This window comes from Aptenodytes patagonicus, chromosome 2, assembly GCF_965638725.1.
Source record: "Aptenodytes patagonicus chromosome 2, bAptPat1.pri.cur, whole genome shotgun sequence".
NCBI lineage: Eukaryota > Metazoa > Chordata > Aves > Sphenisciformes > Spheniscidae > Aptenodytes > Aptenodytes patagonicus.
Genome location: NC_134950.1, coordinates 112,832,093 through 112,853,122, shown reverse-complemented (window position 1 = coordinate 112,853,122; position 21,030 = coordinate 112,832,093). Strand labels below are relative to the sequence as shown.

The 21,030-nt window shown below is 43.8% G+C and overlaps 1 protein-coding gene across 2 annotated transcripts in view; it reads left to right on the top strand.

The window, feature by feature from the left end:
- BLVRA (biliverdin reductase A) overlaps positions 1 to 20,831 on the top strand; it is a 38,380-nt gene extending 17,549 nt beyond the window's left edge. For both annotated transcript variants that reach the window (XM_076330756.1, XM_076330757.1), the window contains exons 2-7: positions 7,227 to 7,354; positions 9,102 to 9,221; positions 9,853 to 9,950; positions 11,349 to 11,456; positions 12,201 to 12,372; positions 18,139 to 20,831. In XM_076330756.1, the coding sequence (XP_076186871.1) occupies positions 7,236 to 7,354; positions 9,102 to 9,221; positions 9,853 to 9,950; positions 11,349 to 11,456; positions 12,201 to 12,372; positions 18,139 to 18,424 (903 nt within the window). In that variant the 5' untranslated portion in view covers positions 7,227 to 7,235 and the 3' untranslated portion in view covers positions 18,425 to 20,831. The remainder of the gene's footprint in view (positions 1 to 7,226; positions 7,355 to 9,101; positions 9,222 to 9,852; positions 9,951 to 11,348; positions 11,457 to 12,200; positions 12,373 to 18,138) is intronic.
- Positions 20,832 to 21,030: the final 199 nt, after the last annotated feature.

The following is a 21,030-nucleotide window of genomic DNA, read 5'->3' as shown; positions in this document are numbered from 1 at the left end:
AGTATTAATGCTGGAGACAGTATATCTGTTACAAGTACAGCCATTTATTATCGACCATCACTGTACATAGTAAAGGTGCTTGTTTGGCAGCTGTAACACAGCATCTGGCCGTATCTCAATATAACTATAGCAACTTAAGCTTTGGCAGCCAGCTGGAAAACCAGAATTTAATCAGAAAGTCTGGGCAAATAAGCCTGCATATCCATGTAAACCAATGCAGATGTATTGTTCAAATGTCATTTAAAAGCCAGGAAGAAAAGCCCACTCTGGCTGTTTCCAAGGTACAGTGGTGCCAGTCAGGATGAGACTGTTTTCTGCCGGCAAACCTCTGCTAGAGTTGATGCCTTGAAGGTATAACTCACCTACCAGAGCCTGCGTGCCTGCCAGGAAACTGTGGCCTGGGTTGTGATAGCCAGAGGGATGGGTGTGAGAGAGGGAGAGATGCTGGGGAGGGTTGATACTTAAGACCATAACAAACAACTCTCAAGGAAAATGTATGTGGTTGCTCTATAACTTCTAGGTGCTGTTGTTTTCCTCTGAAATGTGGAGACTGTAAATGGTCTTGGCAGGTTTTTGAGAAAATTTCTGACTCTCATTCTATGTCCAATTAATGTTTTAAAGAGAAGTAACAAAGAGTGTTGGGGGTTGCCTTCCTGACTGCCTCTTTCTTGCAGAAGGACTTTACTTTTATCTCTAGGTTGCAGCAAAGGAAGAGCAAAAACACAAACTCCTGCTCCAGCATGTTAGCATTCAAACAATTATTCTCTTTGCCTCCATTTCTGTTTTTCCTTTTTCTTCAAGTTCTGCCTTTAGTTAGGATTAGTGAGGCCTGTGTTGAGTCTGCTTCCCAAAGGTACTTCAGCACATACAGAGATTAAAGTGCATAAGTGGTTTCCTGCAGAACAAAGGATATTTGTGCCTTTGACTAGGCTGCTAAATTGAAGCATTTGTGCAGTTCTTCCCTATTAAAAAACAACACTAACAAATGCCACACTGTTCAGCTTCTGCTTTCTCTGCTCCAGGCAGATGCATCTTGCTATGAGTAGCAATATGAGAGTAAGATGTGGTGGCACAGGCTATAACATATACCAACACCCCGAGTACAGCATCTGCCAGGGCTCTGGGTATTTGAAATCAGAGATGTAGGGCTGGAAGGGACTTCAAGGTTTCAACTTGTTGATTTTACAGTGACTGCTGCTGTCAGTCCAGTGTTCCCCTAAAAACTTCTGTTGAGGAAGATGCTGCAACCCCCATCTCAGGGCTTCACTGCCATAACAGAGAAAACATTTTCTATGTTGTCTAATCCACAAGTCCGCTGCAAAGGGAGCTCTGGAGAACTTCCTTGGTCCAGCATGGTTTATGTTAGGGGAAAATATCAGGTTGAATCCGACAGTCTGAGAGGGGCGAGGCTGCACAGCTCCATGGCCCCTGGTCTGACCAGTAGTGAGGCTGAAAACGTATTCCCAGTCAGCAGATGTACACAGAGCACACGTATACACCATGTGTATACACTTGTATGTGGCCGGCCACACAGATCACAAACAGAACACTCACACGGACAGCACCAGCAGCCACATCCTCTTCCCCTCTCTGGCTGAGCAGGATGGAGGTCCTCTAGTGAGAACATTCTATATATATGTACATATGTACAAGGTGAATCCCTCCAGCAGCTGGGCTCAGACACTCCGTCTGCCCAGTAGCTGCCCCTGAATCCCAGTCTCCCCAGTTGCTGGCCCCTGGCCATATGAGTCCTCCTTTACTCTTAGGAGCAGTGGGAGGTGGCTGCCAGGTCAGTAGGGATTGTATTGTGTCTTTTTAAGTGGCAGGAAGGAAATGACAACATATGTCAGCACTCAGGTTTGGTAGAGTTTTATAGATTTAATGTAAGCAAAGATCTGACAGGTATAGAAGGGGGCGCTGGACAGAGTGAAAATTGCCAAAGAATTACTGTGGGAATGAAATGGTTCAACTGTTGAGTATGCAAAACTGAACTAACCTTGACAGCAGTATTTTCAGATTAAGTACTCATCTGCAAGGTTTCTGCTACTCTTTAAGATACACGTGGCAGTAAAGTGGTAGTCATTTGAAGTAGAACACTTAAAAAGACCAGGCTGGGAGTGCTTCAGGAAAGACTCCCACATCACTGTTATGCTATTGCAGGTGACATTAATTGCAAAATATTTTGATTTCAGATGTGAGTCACTCATTCATACTTGACTTTGAAAACTGCAGAGAGAATGCACGAGGCTTACTGAAATTCTCTATATATCATGAGAGAAGGTACCCGTTCTCATCCTGTAATGTCTAGATATCCTATGAAAAATTTTCTTGAAGGGGACATAATTCCTACGTTCTGCCTTTTATCTTGCCTTGGCACTGGCTTTGCATGGCCTTAGTGATGTTGCACAAAACAGAGGTAAGCCTCACTTCCCTAAAGCTTACCTCTGTAAGCATTAGCAGTTTTGAGATGTAGGGACTGAAGTTCCACTGTGATTGCACTGGGGAGGAACACATTTGCTGGGTGACTGATCCCTTTGGGCATTGCCTGTTTTGCTGCTGAATATTCCTGGTTTACTGCTAAATTTTGCAAGAATACTTCGGTATAGAGCACTTTTTTTGCTACAGAGTAGTCTATTCAATGGGGGAAATAAGCAGCACAAGCACTGAAAACTCAACAGAGAGCAGAGGGGTGACAGGACGATGATATACTGGTGTAGGATAAATGATCTTCTTCAGCTAGATGCCTTTCTCGGGTCTGCTTCTCAGTGTCATGCAGGGCTCATCTCCCTCAGTAAGAGGAGCCACTTGTTCTGGCTGTCTGTGGGGAAGAGCTCCCGCACCGGTCGGCAGCCGCCATGCTCTCCGCCCTGGTTCAGAGGGGACCCTGGGTGGGGCTGGCAGGGCTGCCTGCAAACAGACCAGGGCGGTTGCTGCTGGGCAGTGGGAGGCACTCTTCAATCACAAACTATGAGCTTGAAGGACATCCCTTCCTAATCTTCTCACCAGCCCTTTTGCTTTCATACAGCCAGTTGGGGAGGGGTGGAGAAAAATGCTTTTGGATGCTGGCTGATATACTGTTATATCACTTACTGTACAATTTTTCAGTACAACAGGAGCCAAAGTTCAGCAGCCTCGAAAATGCCTCTGAAATCTTTTTGTCAAAACTTTAACTGAGGTCACCTATCTTAAGAAAAAGGCATGGAAGGCAGGCACAGCAGTTTACGGTTTGTACTTTCATCATTTTTGTACTTGAAAGATAACTGTAGCTGTTATCCTAGTGTAAAGGTTTGAACTAAGGAGTAAATTTTCATATATTCATCTGGACTCTCAGATGAGTATTCTCTATTCTGCTCTTACCTGGTTCATGACAGTTCTGAAAAACATCTAATTTACTTTTCTCCCTGAGCAGCTCCAGGATTTGTTGTGTAAGCAAAATGAGGGTAATAAAAAGCAGCAGGAGGGATGCAGATGTAGTGATTTTTCTCTTAGCTACGTGCATAAGCAAAGGTTCTGTAATGTACATTTAGTAGCTGTTTCTTTCTGTGTGGATACTGTATTAGCCTGCAAAACCTTGACCTGGACCGAATGGCTGGTTGCTATGGCAACAGGTTGCATAGTAACAGGTTTTGTTCCTAGGTTGAAATCATCTTGCTTTCTTAAATGTGACTTTTGGGGAGGTCAGAAGAAACTGGGAAAGTTTTTCAAAGGAGAGGCAAAAATGTTGATGTTCAGCAACCTGAGCATCTGCTGAGAGATGTTCTTTGTTCATGACAGTGGAAGAAGGTAGTCGGCTCCCCCACCTTCTCCACTTCGTTGAAGCGGAGGTCAGCAGCTCACCAGAAAAAAAAGCAGTTCTTGGAAACAAGGTGACTGTGGGAGCTTCAGGGGAATTCGTCTGCTGTGTGACTCCCACACCCAATCCTGCTAAAGGCAGTAGGCAAATATTAACAGCTTAACATTCCGGTAACCTTGAAAATTTCTGAACTTAAAGTAAGCCCCTGATCAGCTGCTCTCCAGCTGGACTGCTTCTAAACCTCTGCTGACCTGGTCCTGATTCGCACTGGAGCTCTTTATGAATCTAAATTTTAAAGAATTACAACCATACACTTCGGAAGAGCATTTTTTTTGCTTTTTGATGGCTCTGCTTGGCAAGGTCCTATGGAAGACTGCCCTGGGGGGCAGAGGGGCTGAGGTTGATCTACAGAGACGACCTCCCCAGAGCACAGGCGCCCCAAGCAGAGCCAAGCATGGCAGAAAGACCTCCTGCCTGAGCTCAAACACAAAAAAAAAGTGCACAAGCTGGGAGGGACTATCCAGGAGGGACATAGAGACAGTGGCCAAGCTTGCAGGGACAGAGCTGGAAAAGGCAAAGCTCAGCTGGAGCTGAAACGAGCTATGGGAAGGTTTCTCTGGGTACATTGGGTGGCAAAAAGAAGGCTGAGAAAATATGAGCCTGCTGCTCAGTGGGGCCAAGGTGAAGGAAATTAAAGGTACCTGATGCCTTTTTTTGCTGTGGCTTTCACTAGTAGGGTCTGTCCTCAGATCTCCCGGGTTTGAGTCTGCTGACAGTCTGTGGAAATGTAGCATTACCCACAGTAGAGGAAAACAGCGATATAGCTCTTGAGCTAATTGGATGTACAGCAGCCCCTGGCACCAGGCAAGGTACATCCAAGGGTGCTGAGGGACTTGGTTGATGTCACTGCGAAGTTACTTGGTGATCAGGGGAGGTTCCTGGTGACTGGAAAAGGGCAAGTATTGCACTCATCTTCAATATTGTTAAATGTCTTCATTAGCCACCTGGACGATAGGATGGAGAGCAGCTTTGGCAAGTCTGTGGATGAAATCAAACTGGGGGGAGTGGTCAATACACCAGAGGGGCCTGGGTAGGCTGGAGAAGCGGCAGACAGGAACATCATGAAGTTCAGCAAAGGCAAACGTAGAGTCCCTTCTCCAGGGTGGAATAACCCTGGGCACTAGTACAGGTTGGGGACTGCCTGGCTGGAAAGTCAGAAAGTGCCCTGCAGATGCTGGTGGACAAGTTGAACCTCAGGCCACAGCGTGCTCTTCTGGCAAAGAAGGTCAACTGTGTCCTGGACTGCATTAGCAAGCGTGTAGCCAACAGGACCTGGCTACACCTGCAGTGCTGTGTCCAGTTTTGTGAACCCTGGTACGAGAAATAAGTTAAATACAGGAGCGAGTCCAGGGGAGAGCCACCAAGGTGGTCAGGAGGCTGGAGCAAATGATGAACAAGGAGAGACTTAGGGAACTGGGTTTGTCCAGCCCCCAGAAAAGAAGGGTAAGGAGGGGTATTATTGCTGCCTGCAGCTTTCTGATGGGAGGATGTAGAGGAGCTGGAGCCACACTCTTTTGGGAGATGTGCAGTGAAACGGCAAAAGGCAACGCAGGAAACTGAGTAGATACTAAGAAGTTGTTCTTGCTGTGAGGGTGGTCAAATGCTGCAGCAGGGGCCCTGGGAGGTTGCCGGATTCCCATCTGTGGGGCAGTCAGAACTCGGCGTAGCCCTGGTGCGGCTGAGTGGGGTTTGGATCAGGTGACCTCCAGGGGCTCCTTCCAGTCGAGATCATTCTGCAAGTCTCAGTCTCTTTTCTCTTTGGCCATAGAGAAAAGCAAGTGTAGCTGAGAGCCCAGATCAGGACTCTGCCTGTGGGTGGAACTGAAAATGGGTTGAGTGGTTATGTTACCCTCCTTTTCCCCTCTCTCTCTCAGCCCTATACATCTCTCTTCCCTGGTGAGCAGTGTCATCACGTTATACCTCAAATATTTGGTAATGACATGTCACTGTAATCCCCCTAGAGAACTCTTCCAATATCACTCATTTCTTCTTTTCTATTAAACATGCCGCTGTGTGTTTTAACATTTGGCATGTATAAAGTAAGCAGAGTTCAGCGCTGACAGGAATATACACATAGGCAGGAGCTTACAGAAAAACAAAATCCAGACATGACGTGATTGGAGAGGGGCTTTCTTTTATTTTTTTTTTTCCTTTGTGCCAGTTGATGTAATTTCTAGCACTGTCAGAACAGTCACTTATGGCTGTGCTGCTGCACTGTGATTCTGTCAGACAAGAGGCACAAGGAGGAGTGAAGTGGGGTTGTCCATTTATCCATTTAAGTCTCAGAAGGATTTGAAGGGCTGCAGCCGGGTAGTGGAAGCAATTGAAAGTGTTCACTTGGGTGAAGGGATCAGCAGCAGTAGGAAGGAGAACACCGAAACAGAAGAAACAGAGTTTGAAGGGATGCTGTCGTAGGATGGAAGGAACAAAAAATGCAGTGGGGCTGACTTAGCTTGGTTTTAGGCTGTTTTTCTTGTAAATCTTAAAATTACTTTACAAAGTGTTGCTAGTCCTCAGGGTGGTGGAACAGTGCAGGTTTGAAAGGTTACACCGGTTGCCCAGTGCTTCTGCAAATCAATGGCAAATCATAAAACCAACAGAAGAATTTATTACCAGTGGCCCAGCAGCCCGGCCAGCGAGCGCAATACCTGGCTCATCCTCCGTATGATGCAATTGTGGCGGGAATGTGCTTTTGGGAGATGTAAATCTTGAGGACATTCCTGCTTGTCATTAAAGAGATGGCAGAGCTTTCTTGGTGCGTGGAAATGTCAAGCAAGCATCTTGACCAAATTATCAGATGGTTGGTTGCATCTTGACGTTGTAGGACGTGCCAGTGGTTACACAGGGGAAGAAAAGATGCTCTTTGCTTCCTGTCCCAAAGTATTCCGGCTATGCTGCTGTGCACTATGAATGTCCGTGTGGCAGTCCAGAGCAGGCTGTGCTGCAGACACTCGGGAAGTCAGCAGGGTTTATATAAAGCTCTGCTAGGTTTGCAGAACCTTTTGGCTCCTTTCCAGCATGGAAGCGGCGATATAAATAGAAGAATGTCTCACTTTTGAAGTCTGCCTTCTATTCACGGAAAGGAAGAACTTTGTGCCGGAGCTGTGATATAATAGCTGTTAAATACAAGTCTCAACACCAGTCCTATGACAGGCTGAACCGCTTGACCACATTTCAATGGGATGCGACTGAGCTCAGTAGCCTATAGCATCACATCTCTGTTAGCTGGTTGCTGACATCTGAATAAGGTTTGGCTGTATGAAGGCAGGGTTCAAGAGTAATCCATCCTCCCACCTCCCCTCCCAGCTGCTCCTCTCCCTGCTAAAAGAAAAAAACGTTGCGCTTTTTTTTTTTTTTCTTCCCCTTTGGTCAGATTAACAAAATGTTTGGGACCGTGGTGGTTGGAGTCGGGATTGCTGGCTTAGCACGGATCCGAGACTTGATGAATCCGATGCCTTCCAGCCCTTCTGAGCACCTGAAACTCTTTGGATTTGTATCCAGGTTAGAAATTTCATCTTAGCATGTTTAATATGGATTATTGTAATGTTTCTTTCTTCCGGTGCACATGCCTTTCCATTATTTGAGGGGGGCAGGGGATGAATATCCAAAGTTTTATATTTCTCTTATAATTAAGGCTGTTTGAAAAGGGAAAGTTTATGCAAATATGCCTGTCATTCTGAGTGGCAGCTAGGAAATGAGCACAGAAAGCTTTGTAAGAGGGAGCAAATAGGTTACCTAGTGAGATACCTTGCAGAATTCTGTGACTAAAATAAAATCTGAGAGATGTTCTCGCTGCAGGATCTGTGTGGTAAAAAGAAATGCAATTCTGTCTGACTGAAATTTCCTGTAGGTTTAGAATGGTACAGACAATAATTACACTAATGAGCTAATGTCTGCATGAAATTTATAGAAATGTTAAAAAAACCATAGATGTTTTACAAAGTTTTTAAAAACTTATTCTACAAAAACACGTAAAGCTCCTAACACTGCAACTTCATCCTAAAATTCTATTTATTTTATTTTTTTTTTAAACCAAATACCGAAATTGTAGATGTCTTTAAAGAAAATCTGATAATTTAGTACATACAGTAAGGTTGCCTCTTAGAGAACAACTTTATGGTTTTTCTCACTAGCTTGGAGCCATGGAAATCTAGCAGGACTGTGTTATGCATATACCTCCCACTGAGCATTCCTGCTAGACTGTCTGCCCCATAACACCAGAGCATAAAGGTTTTAAATAGTTAGGTGGTACATGTATGGATCTCAGACTGTGAATGTATTTTTCCAGCTATATTTAAATGATGCAGTCAGGGTTGTTTGAGACTGAAAGAACCTATTAGGTCATCCAGTTTATCTCCCTGCCATATACACTCTTGATTCCCTGATGCCTCTGCTAGTGCTATAGCTAGCCTTGAACAACACTGAAGATAGGGTTTCCACTACTTCTGCAGAGAAACAGTGCTGTCAAAATGCACAGTTCACAGACGGCTTGCTTGGATGTGTTGCCTTGCTCTTTGCATTCCAATCACATACAAACATTACCTGTCTTTGCTTTCAAGTCCTGCTTGTGGCCGACCCTCCTGCCGTCTGTCACCTATCCTAACTCTGTCAAGCTGTCTGCTCCAGTCTTTACTAATGCAAAGGGCTTTGGGAGGGGGTATGCGTGTTTCATTTTCAGCTGGAGATGTGTTCAGGGTGGTGGCCAAGAGAGCCTTCCCCTTAGCACTGACATGGTGTGTGTGTTGCAAGGTATAAGCCATCATAGCCAAGCATCTGCTTTGTCCCTCTCCTGCTTGTCCATGTTTGTTGTAGTTGTGTGTGGCCCTGCCCACCTCAAGTGCTTTTGCCCATGTTGTCCAGCATGGTGGGAAGTTCTCCCGTAGGAGCACTGTCCTCTTTCAAGGCACTCTTTTAAAATGGCTCTTTCATAATGATGCTTATTAAAAAACAGAACAAAACACAAACCAAACAAAACTAAAAAGCACTCTACACTTCAATAGCAGGACAGTTTCTGTACTGATACCACCAACTATACACTGACCCATCTGTGTTCTTCTTTTGTGCAATCTACTACTGTCTGTAAGTGCTCGTGCCCTTCCTGGATTACAAGCTGCCTTCTTCTGCCCTGGTTGAACTCAGTGAGACAGTGGTCCATGGGAACAATTTCTAAGTGCTGCTGCACAGCATGCAGTTGGGAAGAATGGACTGTGATGGTTACGCTCTGGTTGTATTTATGCTAAATACGCAGGAGAAGTTTTGGCAATGTTAATGAGGCCAAGCAGATTAGCCTGGAGGATGCTCTAAGAAGCAAAGAGATCCATGCAGCCTTCATCAGCACAGAGAACAGAAGCCATGAAGAAACCATCAGGTATTTTGAGGTGTTTTTTCTTCCCTTTTCCCACCCTTTCCCCTGTAATTTAGAAGCATAGAGGAGCTGTGTAAAGCTGTTGCAGGAGAGGATGTGGATACTGGAGGAGAGACTGCCAAACTAGAAGCCTGAAGTGAATGATAGCGAGTTTCCTGGAGTACCCAATAAGCCCTGGAAGAGAGTAGGATTTAAGATGCATTCATTTCCCAAGTAATTCCAATTGCGTACCTCTAGGCCTGTGTTTGATGGACAGGCAGCTTAAAACAGGATTCAAAGCTTTTCCTCACAGATTATGTACAGGAAGGGCACTGCAGTGCCCCACTCCAGCCACTCAAGTGTCTGGAAGTTAGAAATTGCAGTGCTCAATGCTGCGGCATTTTAGTGACTTGCTGTAGGTGAGTGAGGGACTTCTGTGGAAAAAGGAGAATTAAAACCCAGCTCTCCTGGTGTTTAAATGTGTGATGTAGCCACCACACCATCGTTGCTAGGAAACTTGCCATTTATTTCTGTTACTCCACGTTGTGCATTTCTCCATATGGGGCTGACTGTGGGAATGGGAAGCAGCTTGCACAGTGGAGAGAGATGATTACAATGATATACCTTTTAAAGACTGATCTTGTATCCCTTTCAGAATGTTTTTAGAAGCTGGGAAACATGTCCTCGTTGAGTACCCCATGGCTTTGTCTGCTAAGGCGGCCCATGAGCTCTGGGAGATGGCTGAACAGAGAGGTAATGGCATTTGTTCTCAAGGGTGTAAACAGTATTACCTGTTTGGTAGCACCAAAGGCATCAAACTCAAAGGCAGGGCTCCAGTCTACTATTAATCATGACATACAAGGGAGTATGCCTGTCTCAGAGATTTGTTAATCTAGGATTTAAGACGTGTGCCAATGGGGAAATAAACACACAAATGTCAAGGCTAAGAGTAAGGTACATTTGCCCTCAGAAAAGCACTGGTCTCTGCTTGTGACACTAAGAATGCAGTTAGAGAAGGAAACTTCTGTCACAGTGATAGTAAAGCACTTAATGAGTATAGCCATTGGACTTGTGCACTTCCCTGTCCTCTCCCTGAAAATAAAACTGGAAACAGCTCTCCTAGCTTCTAGTGTTTGTGATGTGCTGGTCACACAGAGCTGCTCATGCTATTGTAGGCCAGCGAGGTATCCCTGTCTGAAAGAGAGCTTATCTCTAAGCAAAATCTCTTTATTTCTGGAAAGCGTGTGGTCCCATCCCTGTGGTGCCAAGTGTCAGAAGCTGGCAGTTCACTTGAGGCCACTGGGGATGTATGGGGCTGCAAGGAACAGAACAGTGCTGGGCAGGAGCAGAATGCAAACCATTTGGACAAGCTGCACTATGTATACCACTGCTTCTTAAAAATTTCCTTTGTGACTTTTATCCTAAAACACCGGAGGTATAGGATTTCTGCTTTGCTGTTTCCCTGTACCAACACCACTTACTGCCTTGTTGCTCGCCAAATGGCTTCCCATTTGAGCAGAATTTATGGCTCTTCTCTTGAAGCAGCAGCAGTTACTGTCAGCAGCCTAAATTGACTCTTCTGGAAACCTTCCAGAAAAACACATATTGAATGAGGGCCACATTCAACGTGTATTGGATAGCCTCTATTCCAAAGCAGCCCAATTAATTGCAATGGAGGGAGGTACTCCTTAACATATTGTTACAATCTGGGTCTGAGTATTATAGTATTTGTTTCCCCTTCTTTTTCTTTCCTACTACCCTGGGAGGAAAAATGCAGAACAAGGAAATGTGAGGGGAAAGAGGCCAAGAGTTAATCCGTCTTTTACTTTGAAGACTCATGTTTCAGCCTTAGTTGGGTATTGGGTTTCATTACAGAGTTTCTGTTAAACATAGTGGCTACTGTTCCTGCAGTCTCTATATTTGTTGTCTCCTGGAAATCCTTAACCCAGATGGATGCCTTAGCACAGGGCCCGTGTTTGGTTTTCTTCCTGACATCGTTTTGCCAGCCATGCGTGAGAACACTTCTAAGTGAGTTCCCACTGGTGACTGGTGAAACCTTTACAGCTTAGATGTGCCTTTGATTCACACAGAAAGCTCTTACTTAATCTGTCCTGATTTTTGGTGTGTTTTCTTTTTTTTTTTTAATGGCAGATAAAGTACTCCATGTGGAGCACATTGAGCTTTTGACTGAAGAGTACAAGCAGCTGAAAAAAGAGGTGGCTGGGAAAGACCTGGTGAAGGGAACATTGCATTTCACAGGTCAGTAGCTGTGAGGAAATCAAAGTCCATCTGGATTTGTCTGTCTGCTCCACAAGGACGCCAGTCCTTCCAGGCTTCATTCAGTCCTTTTAGACAAGAGTCTGTCTATAAACTGACTAGACACAGGTATCAGTTCTGGATATTTCCATGAAATTACAGAACTGTCTGGAAAGCACCTTTGCCTTAACAGTTGTCTTCTACGGGCTGTTGCTTTGCTAATCTCTTTCTGCTATCTGGTGAAGAATGCAAGCCCGTGCCTTGTTGTATGGAGGAGAGAGCACTTCTTCATCCTTTCTGTACTTTGGTGGTAGTGACCAATTTCTCATTCATATTGGTCTCGGAGAGGAGGATGAGCTTTGAGGAAGTGTCCCAATTTCTAGTGGGGACCTTTAGTCTTCCGTACTGGTGTTTGGCCCCAGAAGAGCTGGGAGAGATTTTTAAGCCGTTGTTTTCTCCTTACTTTATTCCCTTGTTGAATCCACATACACCCTCCGGTCCTCAACATGTCCTGAAGGGTTTGTTGTATGTGTACTTTGTGCAGCCTTCTATGTCATAGCTCATCAACTGATCCATTTCAAGGTTGACCATGTTTGTTGACTTTCCTACTCAGTCCATCCATCCACCTATGGCCTGTCTACACCCTGGTCTCTAAGCCTGCAACACTGCAGTTGCTGCAGCCTTTCCTATGCAGAAGGCATTATCCTCTTTCCCATTTCTCAAGACTTTCTGTTGCTGTTGCATCAGGTAGCGTCCTTGATGAAAACAAAACAGGATTCCCAGCTTTCAGTGGAATTGCCCGACTGACTTGGCTGATTGACCTCTTTGGAGACCTCACTGTTACCTCTGCCACCAGAGAAAAGCAGAAGGATAAGAATTATTCCAGAATGACTGTTCACTTTCAGACGGCAAACAAGAAGTGAGTAATGGCCGTGGCAGCAGGTGAGCCAGGCTTCTCAGGTATCGTCTGCAGGAGTCCTGCATCCTCTCTTCCTCTTGTGGAAACAGAATGGGTGGATGCTGGCATTGAAGTGTACAAGAGAAACAGACCTGAAAATGCTTCCTATAGTAATCACGGTAAAAAGAGCCACCACCAAACAATGTCTGCTGAAGAGCACAAGGAGGTTTAAAAGCTCTTTTCTGGTGTCTCAATGTAGGAATGGGCCCATAATGCCTTTTACCATGCCCAAGACTGAAAGACCCTTCTCTTGCACTCTGAAAAATTGTTCAGAGGCAGGATATTTTTTGTTTAGCATCAGACATTCTAGCTGTACATTGAAAGGTTGAAAATATATGACCGTTTGAAAAGGTAATGCACTATTTATAATACTTAGCTTATAGCACTATAATGCTTGTGCTAATATGTAGTACTAGCTGGAGGTTAAGAGAAAATTACACATTTCGAGCTGAAGTATAATCATAGAATCATAGAATAGTTTGGGTTGGAAGGGACCTTTAAATAATAAACTACTGAAAGGCCAACATGCAAAGTTTCCTCTTGACTAATGTCTAATCTGCAGTCCTGAAGTTTCCTCGATTTTTCCTGAGTAGGATAACAGTCTGTTTCCCATTTCTTGTCTTTTTGCTTTTGTGGCATGAGTGTGTCAGGCTGAGTGAGAATCCCGCAGCCAGGATTACTTGTCATTTTTTCCAATCGTTGTACTATGACTTTCTTGCAGAAAACTCTTTTGATGATGCGGTTTATAATAATGAGTTTGATCTCCCTTTTATTAATGGTAACAATAGCCTTGCTATCAAATATTATATTTTTAATGGCCTTGCTATAAAATAGTATATTTTTAAATATTATATGACCATGAAGTAAGTCATCAGTGTTTCATACTGTGGATTCAGTACTCAACTTGGTGCAATGTCTGATGATGTAGTTTGCTGGAAACTCTCCAGTTTGGTCATTCTGGGCCATCCGTATGGAGGTCATGTCCTTTCAGATAGGTTGAAGTTACTTACAATGACAGTTTACTGCATGCTATAGATGCGATTTGAGAATTGTCTGACATGAAAAGGTACAGAGAAGTTACCCAAGCACTATATGTTTCCTAGGAGGTAGGAATGGTGATGGAACAATTTGTTCCGTTCCCTTCACTCCTATTTTCCTGTTTTTCCATATAGGACGCTCTGCCTTTGAGAGACAGATGACCCCCTCATAGGCATATGACAAGAGGAAGATGGGAAGACTAGGGAGAGTAGGGGAAAATAAGACCCCATGGGAAAATATTCTGGCCTTTCTTCGCTTGTAATAAATTATCCTTTTTTGTTGCACTTATACTGCTAGAGCACTTAAAACAAAAAAACCCCAACGACAACAAAAAAGAAAAAACCACCAAACATGAATGCTTGCTTCTTTAAGAATTTTAGATAAGTGTTTAGTTAAAAAAGTAATAACCTTGAAGGACTAGCTATTTGGGGAGTGAATAATCAGGGCTCATTTGAACTGTTAGTTTCACCACGGGTCTAATTAAGCATTTTATCAGCCAGTCCTACAAAGCCCACTGCAGTTTATCATGGGATTAGCATCTTGTCTTAGCAATCTTCCTCTCTCTTTAAATAAAACATCATTTCCAATTCTTTTTAAAATGCAGTTGTGAGAGGACAGAACTCGGTATACAAGCTCTGTTTACCCAATTTGCCAGTAACACGAGTAGCTGTAAAGATCTATATAGAGTGAGATTTTGAATTAATTCCAGCAGGTGGAACTAGAGGGTGGCTTAAACATTTCCCTGGCTGTCCTGTCTCCTAGGTAGCCCTTAGCTGCTTTGTATGATATTTGCTAGATACAAAACTGTTTCTGGATTTCTACTTTTTTTCCTGCTCTACACCGCTAACCAATACCCACTTTTCTTAGCCCACTGCTAACTATTTGTATGGGTCAGTAAGTGTTTTGTCACCATGAGCTTTTTAATAACCTCGGGGACAGTCAGCTTTATGCCTCTGGGATAATTTACGCCAACTGGAAAGTTACATAGCGTTCCTGTATTCTGTTCGGTGGCAGGGCCATATTTCCTGCTGACCTTCCCCCATTGACGTCAGTGGAGTTACAGCAGTAGAGAATTTGGCCCACTCTCTGTCAAGTGAAGGTATGACCCAGCAGTAATGGTGGTGGTGTTACGGCTCTAATTTGCCCAGCCTTTATTTTGCTGAAGGATGGGAAAGGTCTGCACCTTTCCTGAGAGCTATCCCATCCTTTTTCGAAAGACATGAATACACTAACCTTGAGAAATCAGGTTAATTCAGCCTATTTTCTGCCTTGGAAAATACAGCAGGTGCAGAATGCAGGAGCCCGTGTTCTGCTTGTTAAGCAGGGATTTGTGCAAAGGCTATAGTCTGTCTCCGCTGCACAGCCTGCACTGGCTGCTCATCTGTCTCTGGGTGGATTTTGGAGGTGTGTGTTAATGCCTGACGCCCAGCTATCTGAGAGATGACCTCTGCCTCTGTTGTGTTTCCAAGACAGTTGAGCTGACAGCTTCTCTGTGATAAAACATTGAGCAATCCAGGAAAAGCCAAACTGGTACTGACAGCACGGCTGGTTTGGGACTGCAGTTCCTGTCCCAGGATTGCAGAGCTTGGATTCAGTAAATGTCAAAAATGAATTTTTAGTGTGAGCTGGAGAGATAATGATTTGGGCAACATCTCTTTTGATGTTAACTAGAGGTAAGGTCTAATTGTCTGATTCCCATCCAAGGTAAGGTAGCCCCTTTTTGATTGCATTGTAAATAAAAAAATATTAGCATTTTCAAAGCATGAACAGGCAGATGTTTAAAAAAAATTGAAGACTTTTCTGAACACATATTCTGACAACAAACATTTGAAATGATATTTTTTTTATTGAGATCTAAGCTTAGGAGGTCTAATAAAATAGCTTCAAATTGAACATCCATAAAAAATCATGTAATACATGCTTTCTGCAGAAGTTGCTGCATAAAATGTTAAGCTGAGTGGACCCAGAATTCTTTCAAGCATGAAATTGGCTTAATTCTTCTGCAGGTACAAAGAGCGTTCGCTTCATTTTGGTTTATTGAGCTAGCACAGTCCAACTAAGACCACTCATTATTTGAGGAAACAGGGAATCAGAAAAGCAGAAAGTCACTTCCAGTCTCTGAATAAAATGTAGCTAGGAGAGCTCTACCAGTCTGAAATCTGGAAAGACAGAATGACCATAGAAAGTCAGGGTGGTTTCTTCACTGCAGATAGTGCTTGCTTTGTAAAAAGTCAGTGTAAAAGTGGTTTGTTAGTGTTTGGTTAAACTTTCTTTTTCCTCTTTAACTGTCCAATATATTTAATGTGGCTTTATTCAGCTACCAAAAATGCTGGATTTGTTGCTTCTAAATAACACTACTAACACTTCTAAATAACTGACTACATCCATAGCCAGATAATACTTTGATACAAATCTTTAATGCAAATGGATAAAATATCTATTAAAAAAACAGCAGCCCTTCACAATTTTCTGACATAAAATACAAACCTGTTTCTTAAGCTACAAAATTGCTTAAATAATGTGCAGACTTGCAGCATACATGTCTTTATAGCAAAAAAGGGGCTAATTTTAGTGTAGAAGTTGTTGTTAATTAAAAATTAATACGTTTTGGTTACCAATCAAGTTGAATCAACCTCTCTTTGGGAAAATAACTAAAAATCCAGTAGCAGAAGATGATAAATCTATTAGTAAACCCAACATTTTCCTGCTCACTGATCTAAATCAGTCATTTTAATCACTTTGATTAAATTCTGCCCACTCTGCGTGATTGTGCTTCTGGTTCAGTGGCTTCCCCGAGCTAGAGCAGAAGAAGGCATAAGCTTGAGCCTGATCGTTGGTGTGCATCTGCTCTAGATCACCCCAGGGAGATGACCCTGCATTGACACTGCCTGTTTTGGATCATATCATGGACTCCCTGCTACATGGTGGAGATCTTTGCCTATGCCTGCCCAGTGGTTTCTTCGTACCTGCCTACCTGAGATAAAGCAGCTTTGAATAACAGTGGCCTGAACCCTCTGTGGCTGTTTGCTATCATAAGAACGTAAGAAACCGTCTCTATCAAGTCAGAGCAAAACCCAGCTTGCTCAGCAGCCTGCCTCTGACTGAGGTCAACAGCTGGCACCTTGGGGAAGGAGGATGAGAACGCAGAAAACACCAAGCGATATGGCCCTCAAGCACCCTTCTGGCCTGCAGTGACACATAGCCTTGGGACTTCCTGAAACGCATGGTGTCTTTGCATTTATTAGTCCTCTGAGGATTTTTTTTGGTGCATTCTTGCAGGCTGTGATTTGAGTCCTTCCCCCCCCCCCCCCCAGTTGTTTTATGCTGTTCAGTCAGGTTCATCTGGCCATGCTTAATTTGTAGGGGATGTGTGTGGCAGTACAGGTGAGCAAAGAATAATTGATATAATGGTGTGAATATAGAAACTGGATCCTAAAGCATAAAAGATGAGAGGTGCAGAATCATTAAGCTGAGTGCTCTGTGGAATTTATTCAGGGTAGACTGACACGGACTTTCTTTCCAGATCTAATGATATTGAAGATTTAATGGGCAGTACTTGGAGATAGAATTTATTCTTCCATGCTACTGATGCCCTCATAATTTGTGAGTGGCAGACTAAAGTGGGCCATAAAGGACTGTGGAAGGGCCATCAATAACCAAGTAAGAAAAATAATGTGCATCCTCTAAACACAGGCAGTAGCGAGTGCTGATGAATGAGCTGGAGAAAGGTAATGGCAGTTGACAAAAGAGCAGGAAGGGAGGATCGTGGCTGTGGCTGGTGTTGAGGACCATTCCTCAAAGCCTTTGCAAACATTTGCAGTGTTGGGCCAGGGAGTCTGTTATGACCCCTGAAGTGATGCAGCATGTCCCATGGCTCCTCTTTCCTCAGCCAAACTGGGAAGTTGGGGAGGAAAGTGTGAGGACCTGTGAGCTATGCCAGTCAATAGCCAACACCACCAATGCTTGGCCTGGAGGCTGTTGGCATAAGACAGGACTTTGATTAAGAAAGACTTGCCTGAGAGTCTATGTAGCTGAAACAGGCAAAATTGACATCTTCTGGTGTAATCTGTAGGATCAACTCAGTGCTCCCAGTGAAGAGAAAGAAGAGCATTTGAAAAGGTCAGAGGGTACAGACGCTAGTGTCTGCACGAGCGAACTTGCTGTCTGTCCAGCTCATCCTAAAGGGGTGGTGTTTGGCTTGCACAGTAGCACCTGGGTCATCATTGTGTACCTGGGTGATGTAAATTTATTCTTGCTGGAGGAATGACTAGACATTGAGGGCCTTGTGAGTTTAGCTGTTATTGAATCATGCACAAAATATTTGGATGTTTAACTGCACTTTTCATCCAAGTCCACAAACAGAGTAAACTTCCCTCTTCCCTGTGAGATGGCTAGACATTGCTGGCTTCATTTTGTGCATAGGGAAGACAAAGCTGGAGAGAGCTTAGATGGCGTGCTGAAAGTCATGGCATTAAGCAGTGGCAGGGTTAAGACTATTACCTGGTGTTCAACTTCGTAACCACAAGGCATGTTGGTCAGAACATGTTACCTGAGTATGCAATGACTGAAATTTAAAAATGGTGCATTTATTAGGGCATTTTCTGTAAATGCTGAGAAAAAAGCATAAACTAGAACATTGATTCCATTTCTTCATAAATACTCTTCTTTTTCTCCGCTCCTCCACGCTAGACCTCTGACTTGGATTGAAGAAAGGGGACCAGGGATGAGACGTGAAAAGAAAATCAACTTCTGTTTCACAACTGGTTGCTTGGAGAACTTCCCTCAAGTCCCAAGGTCTGCTGTGGGCCTTTTCATGCAGGATCAGAACCTCTTTGCCAAAAAACTGCTGGGCCAGGTATCCAAGGAGGAGCTGGCTGCTGAGAAATGGCGAATTTTGCGGTGTCTTGAGCTTGCCGAGGTGATCCAACAGCACTGTGAGCAGCCAGAGAAAATCTGTTCCTCAGACTGCTCTTAGGGAAGGAGGAACATCATGGCAGACAGGAAAGCTGTAGGGCTAGAGCTCACTGTTGCCATCAAGCAGTTGCTATTTCTATTTCATTACCTTCTTCTTGACTAGTTGCGATTCCTAGGCTCTCCGGGTGGGCTGGAGAGCCTGCGCTATACCCCGTGCCTTCTGATTTGCGCTAGAACAAAGCAATATTACCCTGCTCTGATGCATTGCTGTCCTTCCAGGCATAGAGGAACCTAGCAGCAACAAGCTTTCCTGTGATTCAGCTGGAAATGTCCCTGAGAGCAGATCCTGGAGGACTGCAAATACTAGATACGATTTTTCCTCCTGAGGTTTTTTTCCCCTCTAGATACGTCCGACAATGAGATGTGTCTCATTCAGTAGTATTCATGTAGTATTATCTAGAAAGAAGTATTAGCTAGAATGAAGTTCTGGGTGAGTTTTCCACCTCTTGACTTGATCTGCAGAACTTGTGCCACCACAGTCCTGACCTTTTCTTCCAGATGCCCTGAATTGTTCTGTGTGTTTGCTCTAATTAGTTGTTGTGCCTGTTTGGGGTTTTTTGTTGTTGTTTGTTTGGTTTTTTTTCCACATTGGAAATCATCTACCTTCAAATAGAATCTATATTGGTGTCAAACCAGAATAGAAGAAATATCTTGTCTCTTGGTAGATGCCATATTGAGTTCACTCACTTAATTTCTCTGGTGCCCTGTGCCAACATAGAAATCTTTTTCCAGCAGAGATTAGAACAGTACATTAAACTAACGCGTTGCCTGCCTGCTTTCTACTGAATCTAAATATTTTTCTTTTTTTGTACTGGAAGCCGCATATTATTGTCCTTCATTTGTGTTCTGTATCTAATTCAGCATGTGAACGGATCACTGCTAAAAATAATATAAATCCTGCCTTTAAGAAAAAAATAACTAATGTGCTCCTGGAAACAGTTAAATTCATTAGAAATAATGATAAAATTATAATAGAACTGTAGAAAATGGAGCAATTTGCAAATATAGCCATGCGGTTATGGCATATGATACCTGTGCGGATGGGTCTTTAGCATTTTACAGTAGTCCCAGGGTCACGTATGAAGACATTATGACTTCCCTAAAGAAGCATTTTAGTTTTAGGAGAAGCATAAACAGTGCACAAAACTATTAACAATTCCTCTGTTTGCCTTTTACTTTCTAATTACAGCATCTGTCAGTGCTATATTAATATAGCAGCAAACTTCAGTCTGTGCAGTTTTTCTTTCAAACACAGAGCCACCATTTCTTTTCCACGTTATCACTTGGGCAATTTTTTAATAAGGGAGCATACATGTTGTGAACATATACATAATTACAGCCACTCAATATTGATGGAAAAAAAGTCTTCCTTTGGGTAAATCATGTTCATTCACCAGTTGGATACAGTTCAGTTAGTTGGCAACAGGGAAGGAAAGACTGTGTATTTTCTCCCAAATCAGTCAGATTTTAGGAGCAACTGGAGCTTGATATGTGAATGAATTCTGCGTGTGAAATTTGTTTAAATCTACTCTATCTGTTAAAATCAGTGAAAACCCTCCTATTGACTTCAATGGATTGAAATCCATGTGGGTTGGCAGCAGATTTGTGCAGGCAGATCATGCACTTGTCCACCCAAATGGACACCTTACTGAGCATTCACAGGGATTTCTTTACCAATGTGATGAACGTTGCCTGGGCATATCTGATGCTGTATGAGGGGAAAATGTGGGTTTGTGGCAAAATGCAAAAAGTCCATCTGGGATCAGAATGAAATGAGAATCTGCTGTGTATATCTATCTGCTATGTGTAACAGCACGTGAGAGGTCCTGTTTCTTGACAAACTCCTCAGCTGTGAATATGGGATGAATACCACTTGTTTACACGCTAATTCACAACGGGTAGCTGCGGAGGGAGGGCAAAGGGAAGGGAGATTCACACTCCCCATCTGTAGGCATCAAAATTAGCCACCACATCTCCCTGGGCGCTCTGCAGTTGCTGGTGAGAGCAGTATTCCTCTAAGAAATGGGGAACAAATTCACAGGAGCTCTGTAGAGCAGCAGCATAACATTGTGCAGTGAATCACCCTCTGGAGAAGCTTGTTTCTATAGAGAGCGCCTGGGGAAATTAGCTGGTTAATTTGAGCTGGGGAAGGCAGGTGCCTAGAGCTGGATAGCCCGTGCTCTCCTCCATCCCCCTCCCATTCCTCCCAGCTAACCTGCTTGCCTACTGCTGTCTGCCCTGCTCCTGGGAGCCTACAGCATTCAAATGGCTTTTCCTTCAGCACTGTGAATTTGCTGAGGTACCGCGATGGTTTGTGTACGAGAGCTACTGGATGCCAAGCTTCAAACGTACGTATTGTTTAACCAGATGTCGAACTCACCAATAAAATATTGGCGCTCTTAATCATTCGTTTTAGTTCCTGTTGTCCTTCATTAGCAGTTCCCATTGCCTGTGCTGAAAGTGGCTCTGTCCCGACCAGTTCTTTTCCCCCCTTTCACTCCTCGAGCCCTGCGGAATCCTGCCAGCGACTGCAGGCTGTGATCCTATCCTAAAGCTCTCAGCTGTCTCCCTCTCCTGTTTCAAAGTTTTGAATACAAGTGTGGTGGG